This window comes from Rhinolophus sinicus, chromosome 1 (assembly GCF_057876585.1).
Source record: "Rhinolophus sinicus isolate RSI-liver-muscle chromosome 1, RSI-T2T, whole genome shotgun sequence".
Classification (NCBI taxonomy): Eukaryota; Metazoa; Chordata; class Mammalia; order Chiroptera; family Rhinolophidae; genus Rhinolophus; species Rhinolophus sinicus.
In genome coordinates this window covers 54,990,433-54,999,714 of record NC_142501.1, presented here as the reverse complement: position 1 = coordinate 54,999,714, position 9,282 = coordinate 54,990,433, and the positions used below count along the sequence as shown (strand labels likewise).

The 9,282-nt window shown below is 54.7% G+C and overlaps 1 protein-coding gene across 1 annotated transcript; it reads left to right on the top strand.

Annotated features, from left to right (window-relative positions):
* Window positions 1–1,313: 1,313 nt before the first annotated feature.
* On the top strand, window positions 1,314–8,079 carry KRT8 (keratin 8). The gene is made up of 9 exons (XM_019724499.3): window positions 1,314–1,768; window positions 3,803–4,011; window positions 4,651–4,711; window positions 5,171–5,266; window positions 5,836–6,000; window positions 6,308–6,433; window positions 7,013–7,233; window positions 7,360–7,418; window positions 7,662–8,079. Exons 1-9 carry the CDS (start codon window positions 1,424–1,426, stop codon window positions 7,862–7,864), a joined length of 1,485 nt encoding a protein of 494 aa, XP_019580058.1. The 5' UTR covers window positions 1,314–1,423; the 3' UTR covers window positions 7,865–8,079.
* The last annotated feature ends 1,203 nt before the right edge of the window (window positions 8,080–9,282 follow it).

Below are 9,282 nucleotides of genomic sequence, written 5' to 3'. Positions count from 1 at the left end.
GTTCCTGGTAGGTGGGAAGTGGGCAGTTGTAGTCACCCCCTTCCCTAGGTTTGGGGCTGTGGGCTGCCTTTTCCTCTCCCCCAGGGGATCTGGGTGTTGGTCTCTCTAGTCAGAGCCATCCAGTCCCCATTTCATGCCTGGCAGGATCTTTCAGAGAATCCACCCTCATCATCAGGTGACTGCAGCTGGAATCCCTGCCTCGGGGACCCAAACCTCTTGCTTTCTACCCACAACTTGCTCCACCCAGCCCCACCTAGGCCTGGGGTGTCTTGTTTAGTTCCCCATTTGCCAACCAGCAGGTGTGTGCTGTGCCCCAACCTGCTCTCCTGACTCATTTTGATAATGGGTTCAGGGAGACAGGTGCAGGGACTGTGCCTCCACCTCCTCGGGCCAGTTGGGGGCCTGGGAAGAGAGGGAGGGCCCAGATGGCTGCAGACTGATTCACTATCAGTACCCCTCCCCCCTGCTCCCTCCCACCCCACCCCATCCCACCTCTTTTCCCAATTTACCCATTGGGAGCTTTGGGAACGACTCTCCCAAGGAGCAGTGAGAACAGTGAACGCCCCAACTCTCCTGAGTCTCCCCTACTCCTCCACCTCTTTAGCTCTTGTTCTTCATCCTCTGTGCCCTTCAGCAAGGCCTACAATATTCCTGGGAATCCTGAGATCTTGCGAGGAGAGAGGGCACTGGGTTGTAGTCATGAAAAGTGGTGTGTTGGATCTCACTTTATCTTGTACCTAACAGACTTAGAGGGAAGACAGACTCTGTGTGCATGTGTGTTGTCATTCATTCGTTCCACAAATATTTACCCAGCCCCTCTTGACACGGAACCAGGCGCTGAGGGTACAACAGTAACTGAGGAGAGACTAGGCAAATGGTTGACTTCAGGTTCAAATTTAGAACCCAGGTTTCCTGTCCTCCAGCTTGGGCAGACCTTCATAATCACTCAAAGTGGAGAAAAGAACATGGGGTGGTGTCCCCGCAGCTTAGAGGAGACCCGGATGCCAGGGATCTTTTCCTGCTGTGCTTCCCACAGGAGGGAAAGAGACAAGACCCAGGAGTCAGGATTGCGGTGGCTCTTTGTTAAGAGACCTTGGGCAAGGCCACTGGATTCCTGCCAGTTTCACATTCACAGGATTGCTCTTTCTTGGGCTTCTGGGGTGGTGCTCTAATGGGCTCCAGGGTGGGAGCAGCTCTCTGCTGCCCCCACCTGAGTCCGGCCTGTAGGTGGCAGGTACTGGGTTAGGCCCGGCCCCCTCAGGGCCTAGCCACTCAGGTACCAGGCCCACTCCCCTCCCCTTTGGGCTGGGCTCTCTTTTATAAAGGGCCATGCTGTCCCCCACTTAGAAGCAACTTTTTGGCTCCTTCTCGAGTCTGTCTGGTTCCGTCTCCTCGTCGCCTCGCTTCCACTCCAGCCTCCACCATGTCCACAATGTCCACAAGGGTGACCCAGAAGACCTACAAGGGGACCATCTCTGCCCCCCGGGCCTTCAGCAGCCGCTCGTACTCGAGTACACCCAGCTCCCGCATGAGCTCCTCGTCCTTTTTCCGGGCGGGCAGCGGCTACCGGTCTGGTCTGGGCATCATGAATCTGGCCGGAGGTTACGGCGGGGCTGGGAATATGGGGACCATCACAGCTGTCCAAGTGAACCAGAGCCTGTTGAACCCCCTGAAGTTGGAGGTGGACCCCAACATCCAGGCGGTGCGCAACCAGGAGAAGGAGCAGATCAAGACCCTCAACAACAAGTTTGCCTCCTTCATCGACAAGGTGAGCGGGCTCCCCCTGCGTGGCTGGCTGTGCCTGGGGCCCAACGAGGGTCCACACCCTTTCTCTTGGTCACCCCGTCCGTGGGCACGTCTCTAGCCCCCCACTGGCGTCCTGCTGGGCCCCACCCACCCTGGCAACACTCCTTTCCTACCTATGACTCACTCCTCCCATGCACTTTTGTTTTGGCTGAGGCAGGAATGGGGAGAGGGTCTGGGCGGCTTCTGACTTTAAATCTTGGGGCTTCCTACCCCCTTCACCCATCTCACCCGGACCCGAGTTCCAACTGTGGATAAAACTTTCAGCCTGGAAGAGTACAGCTGTGGGGTGGGAGGGGAGCCCGTCCTCCAGGTTCACCCTTCCCCGCTAGCACTGCCCCAGCAGCTTCTCGAAGGTGTCCCTGGGCTTTTTTTTTTTTTTTTTTTTTAATGGGGGTTTGATAGGATTCTGGGAGTTGGAAGTGGTGTCTTGATTCACACGGACAAATATTGATTGAAGCCTCCGGCGTCCCAAGGCCTGAGTGTGCGGGGCACCTATACACCTAGATGAGTCATACTTGGCCCCTGCCCTGGAGCCTGCGGTGGGCGGGGCTGGGGAGCGGCAGAGACCCGCCCCCACCGTGGGGTGAGGGGCTGAGATCTGCCGTCTGGGCGACGCACTGGTCTACTTGGGGAGCTCGTAGCGCCTGGGTTTGGGGGGATGGTTCTGTGTCCGGAAGGGGTGGAGTGGGCGTGGGGAGGACGCCAGGGGCTGGCTTCAGGAAAGCCCATCCAGGATTCAAAGCCTGCGGGCGCTGGACACCCCGCCCACTTTTCACGTCCTGTTAAACCTCAGAGTTTATGGCTTCAGATAACGTGTCTGTTGGCCTACGCCCCTCATCCCATTCGGCCCTTGTCCCCTCTGTCTCTTCCCTCCCCATCTCTGCCCCGACGTCCTGGCTCCAGTTTCCCGGCGAAGAAGCCAGGCAGCTTTTTGCAGCCTAGGGGGTTGTGCTCCCTTAGCGGGGGTGGACCAGGGTTCTCAGCCTGCTGGAAGATTGGGTCCCTCCCTGCTGACTGGCTCCTAGGAGGCATTGTGGGAACGAAAGGCGGGAAATCCTGGGGCAGATTAATGCCTTAGGGATTGGAGTCCCTTAGGAAGCCCGCACTCCACTGTTCTTTGGGAAGGGCTTCTTACTTAGTTCCTTGGCACCCTTGGCTCTTGGCACCCTTGTGTTTGCTTCTTGACTTCGTTCTGTTAGCTCTGGAGTCCTCCCCGTGAGTGGCAGTTAAACAGGCCCTGAGTCCGAATCCCTACTTCCGAGTGCCCTGCCCTTTCCTGTAATGGGCTTCCTTGCTGAATCTGATTTCCTCATCCATAAAATGGGCATAATAATTCCTAAGTCAGAAGTTTTGCCTATTCAAGCATGTAATGTAGGTAAAGAGCTTCCTTGGCCACGAGTGACTTCTGCACAGAGATGGGGTTCCTGAAAGGACTTGCCTGAGTTCCTCTAGGCCATTGCAGGGTTTGAGGAGCCCCATGCTCTGAGCGGGGAAGCAGCTCAAGGTTATGCAGCCCAGGTTAGCAGCAGTGTTTGGCTAAAACCTAGGTCTATGTTCTCCAGTCCCTAGGGCGCATTCAGACATATAAACTGTATGAGCTCCTCAAAGTCACTCCAAATAATGATGATAATAGTATTTGCTATGAACAATCTACATGTTCTTTTTCAGTCTTCTATAAAGTGTTGATCAACACTTGGCTCTTCTTACTGATCTGTAATATATAATCTAAATCAAGAAGACCTATTTGTTCTGCAAACACAGCTTCAACATGACTCTCCTGTCTCCTTCCAGTCATACACCCTTGCATCAGAAGGTGTCTGAATTAGACGGACATGGCTCCCCCCACTCACCGTGCTGTCTCTCTCAGGTCATAGCTAAACAGGTCCCTGGGTTCTGGACACCCGCTGTTTGGGGAGTGGAAAACACTGCTTGCTTCCCCGCAGACTCTGAGCCCTGGCCTGATGTGGACCTTTTTGCTCCCTTCTCCCTCATGCAGGTGCGGAGCTTGGAGCAGCAGAACAAGATTCTGGAGACCAAATGGAGCCTCCTGCAGCAGCAGAAGACGACCCGCAGCAACATGGACAACATGTTTGAGAGCTACATCAACAACCTTCGGCGGCAGCTGGACACATTGGGCCAGGAGAAACTGAGGCTGGAGTCGGAGTTTGGCAACATGCAGGGGCTGGTGGAAGACTTGAAGAATAAGTGAGCTGCCCTCCTCCCCACCACCACCTACCCAACTGAAGTCATCTCGTCCTGTCCCACCCCAAGGGACCAGAGGCCTAAGACCCCATGGCCCACTGTTTGTTGGGCAATGCAATTGTATTTAATCAGGGCGACCCTATGACCAGGTTTTCTCAGGACGGGGTCTAGTTTATGCCCATGGTCCTGACATAATTATTAGTAGCACCCATCCCCTTTCAATCTCAGAATTGTTCGGATTTGGACAACAAATTATACGTTAATGTTTATGTAGTAAACCTCAGATGGGAGAGATGGGTAACCAACAGGCCTCTTGTATACTTACAACCCTGGCCCCTTTTTCTTCTTTACTCTTGATTTCCAGCACAACCCAGAAAGTTGACTGAGGTTTCATGTCAGAACCTGTTGCTAACCCTCCTAATATCCCTACTATGTCAAATCCAATGTGTATTCATGGATTTAGAGAGATTTCCTGCGCCAGGCCTCCCCCCTGGCTGATGGGCAGAAGGACCAGGCAGCCTAGCCCTCTCATATCTTGCATTTCCATGAACTGAATTTTCTAGATATCCTTGCCCTCCCTCAAAAGTCTCAGGGCAACCTCCCCTTTGTCTTCACCCTTTGATTCTGTCTTTTCCTTTCCAGGTACGAGGATGAGATCAACAAGCGCACAGAGATGGAGAATGAATTTGTCCTCATCAAGAAGGTGAGGGAGTCCTCTACCCCCACCAGACACTGGAGGCAGGGGCTTAGAGACTCAGACTAAGAGGATTTCTGGGTTCTGTCCCTAAATGTTTCTAAGTAATCGGCCATCATTTGGGTGCCTCCTCGATATGCAGCATAGAAAGGTAGGCAAGGACAGAGAGGTAAGGAGGTGTGTTTGGACAGAACTCTGGACATCGATGTTGGGACATGGTTAAGAAAATGAAGCAGTAGATTGGAGGTCTGGCCATAGAGGAGGAGGAGTGCTGCAGGACGCTGAGTAAAGGTGTTTGGGCTGCGGATGCAGGTGCGATGGGGCAGAGGCCTGGCTGGTGGATCAGGCCATAAAGTGAGGCGGGCAAGGCAATAGTTAGAAGGTTCGATGTCCAGGCCATTGGGTACCTCTGGGTTGGGGTCCAGGGTGGGCACTCAGCTCAATCTCCCCCCCCCCCCCCCCCCCCAGGATGTGGATGAAGCTTACATGAACAAGGTAGAGCTGGAGTCCCGCCTGGAAGGGCTGACGGATGAGATCAACTTCTACAGGCAGTTGTACGCAGAGGTACGTTCTTGTTCCTTCAACCACATCAGAGGCTCCTCCTGGCCCCCATGTACCAACAGACAAGCCCACCCCTGAATAATTATAGCTACTGATGTTAACCCAACAGTCTTTCTGTATGTTCTGTCCCCCCGCATGAGAGAGGTTTGATGATCCCATTTCACAGAGGAGAACATGTGCTCAGAGAACTGAAATAGTCCAATGTCATCATACACAGAGTGGCAACTTGGGCCTGCTCTGTCCCAGTACTTTTGTTCTGAGTCTTTGGGCCATGTGTGGGCTCAGTATTGGTAGCTGAGAGCATGGAAGGGCCCTGCCCCTCTGGGTTTTCACCCAAAGTTAGGTTTGCTTTGATTCTGGCCTCATTTCATCTTTACGTCTCTCTAGGTTCCAGGTCTTTGACCCATCTTCCTACTTCAGGAACTTTGTCCTCTCCCTAGTCCTCATGCCCACCTGGTCTTCTGCGCTGTTGTCGCCCCCGCCCCCGGCTTGCCCCCTAAGGAAGGCCCTCTGCAAAAGGGGGCTCCTTGTGTGCAGGGATAAGGCCTCACCACCTCTCCCCTCCCCCATAGGAGATCCGTGAGCTGCAGGCCCAGATCTCCGACACGTCCGTGGTCCTGTCCATGGACAACAACCGCTCCCTGGACCTGGACGGCATCATCGCTGAGGTCAAGGCCCAGTACGAGGAGATCGCCAACCGCAGCCGGGCCGAGGCTGAGACCATGTACCAGATCAAGGTGAAGAGCAGGGTCACTAGGCTGGCCCTACCCTCCGGACAATTCTGTGGCCTAATTCATGAGCAGGGAGCAGGATTTCAAATGCCACTCTGCCTGCTATGAGCTGGGCCTGCTGGATGGGTGCCGGGGATATTAAGATATCCCTGTGCCTTAGGGTCTGTAAGAAGGCGTTGAATGTGTGGGGTGGGGGTTGGGCAGGAGGTGACCTAGGCTCTGGTGACCTGGCTGACAGGGCACTCTCTTGGATGGAGGGTACCTTGGGTTCCAGGGGTCCTTTCAAACCTCACTCCTCATCTCACCTTTGCAGTACGAAGAACTGCAGACGTTGGCTGGGAAGCACGGGGATGACCTGCGTCGCACGAAGACGGAGATTTCTGAGATGAACCGGAACATCAGCCGAATCCAGGCTGAGATCGAGGCCCTCAAAGGCCAGGTATGGGCTGGACTGGGGGTGGGAGAGGATCCTCAGACCTCCCAGTGAGAGAAGAGACTACAGGAAGGGGGAGGGGTCAGGGGATGGGGGTAGGAATCCTAGATAAGAGTTCAGGTGTTGGAAGGGCATTTGTAGTTCAGCTTCTCAGACTGCTCCTGGGAGGCTGAGGGGTGTGGAGGAAGCCCCTGGGGCCATGACAGGGGTCAAAGGGGACTTGGCAGGTAGGTGGGAGGCCGGATGGGTCCCCCAAGCCTGCTTTGTTTTATGTACTGCATATCAGAGTAAGATTGGTGCTTTAAGGAAGTCTAGAGTGCAGAGATCTAGTCCAGTTAGGGCAGGGATAATACCTTATAGTGTCCCAGGTGAGACGTTTATGTGGGGAAGTGCCTGGAAGCTGCTCACATTTTCCCATTCTGCTTCCAGAACTCACTGGTAGCATTTTCTTTGAGCTGGGTGGAGTTGGTTAGTCTAGGTCAGGGAGTGGGTCCCTAAAGGAGGAGGAAGGGAGGGTGGGTGCTGGGGCAGGAGGCAACCACACTCTGCTCTATTTGCTTACCTGTACCCCCCACCCCCCGACAGAGGGCTTCCCTGGAGGCTGCCATCACTGATGCTGAGCAGCGTGGGGAGCTGGCCCTCAAGGATGCTCAGGCCAAGGTCTCCGAGTTGGAGGCCGCTCTGAGAGCCGCCAAGCAGGACATGGCCCGGCAGCTGCGTGAGTACCAGGAGCTCATGAACGTCAAGCTGGCCCTGGACGTGGAGATCGCCACCTACAGGAAGCTGCTGGAGGGCGAGGAGAGCCGGTGAGTGTGGGGGGTCTTGGCCCTGGTGCTGTCTCCCTGGGACCTGGGGTGGGGAGGAGTGGGTCCTGTTGTCCTATGACAAGACCAGGAGTTGGTCCTGACATCTCATATGTCCTTCGGGTACAGGCTGGAGTCTGGGATGCAAAACATGAGTATCCATACCAAGATCAGCAGTGGCTTCTCAGGTGAGTGCCCCGGCTCTGGGGAGCAGGGCAGGAGGGCAGGACCTTTTTACATAACCCCTATCCATTTTCCTCTTGAACAGCTGAGGAAGCTGAGGCCCGATTAACTGTCTAGTCCAAGGTCACATAGCTAACATCAAAGCTCTGTCCCACCTTGGGAGTGTTGAGGGACTAGAGGGGGAAGAGGCATTGGAGCCTGATGGATGTAAGGCTCCTATGCTCATGTGGCTGCCTCTCCCTGACCAGGTGCGCTGAGCCCAGCCTATGGAAACGTCACAAGCCCTGGCTTCAACTATGGCGTAAACTTCCAGCCCAACTTCAGCTCTGGCAGGGACTCTGGCTACTCCAGCCGCTCCAGCACCAGCTCCTCCAGGACCGTGGTTGTGAAGAAGATCGAGACTCGAGACGGCAAGCTGGTGTCTGAGTCCTCTGATGTCCTGCCCAAGTAAAAGGCTAGGCTACCGGGGTCCTTCCTGGCCTCCGACCCTGTGGGAAAGGAGCTGAGCAAGGGGACTTTAGGCACGGGAGACACCCCAGTCCTCAGCCCACCCTTGGGGGAGGAGTCTACTGCTTGGGGGACCGCCTCTGCCCCACACCCCCAACTGAAAACCAAGTCAAGTGTTTTTTCCAAAATAAAATCTCAGCTGGCTGTATGCCAACCCTACTTGTGTGTGTGGCCCTTGTCCATGGAGTGGTCCCTGGAATCAGAAGCTGGTAGGGCCTGGAGGGGGGCGGGCACTGGGAGGAAAGTCTGGCCTCCCCTCCAGACGGTTCCCAGAGAGACTTCTTTGCTGAAAGCTGGTTGAGGCCTTCGTCATGTACGTGCTCTCACATATCCCATTTCATTTGATCTGCATAGCAAACCTGGGAAGTAGGCAGAGCAGGTTTCAGATGGTATTATCAGGAGAGAGTTTAGTTTCCCTTCCCAGGACCACAGGAGGTCGACATCAGGATACTTGCAGATAAGGAAAGTCAGACCCAGAGAGACCAAGGAGTTGGCCTAACTAGAAAGTGGCAGGTACAGGATTTGAACCAGGGCTGTCCAGTTCTCAAGGCTGTGCTCCTCTTCAGCCAGGCACATGGTGTTTCCTTGGTGGCCAGAGATGTCTCTTTACCATTTTCATTCCTTTGCAGCTGGGATCCTGGGAATCCTGGCTTTCCAAACATTTCTTCAGAGGCCCAGAGTCCATTCTTAACACCCACAATTTCTAGAAGCCGACATAGTGTAGGACTTGGCATTGATAAGTGGACTCTTATTGTTCTACTCGGTCACACCCACCCTGCATTGCTCCTCACCACTCCCTCTCTGCGCTTTTACATGCAGTGTTTGTATCATATTTATGGCTGAGTATACAAAGGGCATGTGCATTCGGTTTGCATGTCAAGGGTGTGCTTGTGTGTATGGGTGTGGGTTTTGTAAGTGTGTAAATGGGTTTGCCTGTCTTTGTTGAAACACAGTCGCCAAGGTGTAGGGCAGGCACAGGTTTTGGACACAGCTGGGTGGAGCAGTGTGTCTGTCCGTGGCACTTGGCTCCACTGCCAACACCAGAGTTGTAGGCATACACTCTGGCCCCTTAGCGCAGGACAAAGTGGACAGGCCCTTACTTAGCATGGCTGAGATGGGGTCATCTTCAGACTTCAGAAAACACTACGGGAGGATAAAGAAGCACATGCAGAGGGTGTAGCAGCAGGAACAGCCTGGTGCAAGACACACAGGTTCTGATCCTGCTGCGGGGCCTCCAGGCCTCTTGACTTGCGTTGGCCCTTGACTTCCCAGACCCTGGGTCCCTGCCTGGGAGCTCATCCCACCTGCCTCCTCAGCTGCCCACCTCAGTGGAGCTGCTTCCAGACTGAGTCCAGGCATTCT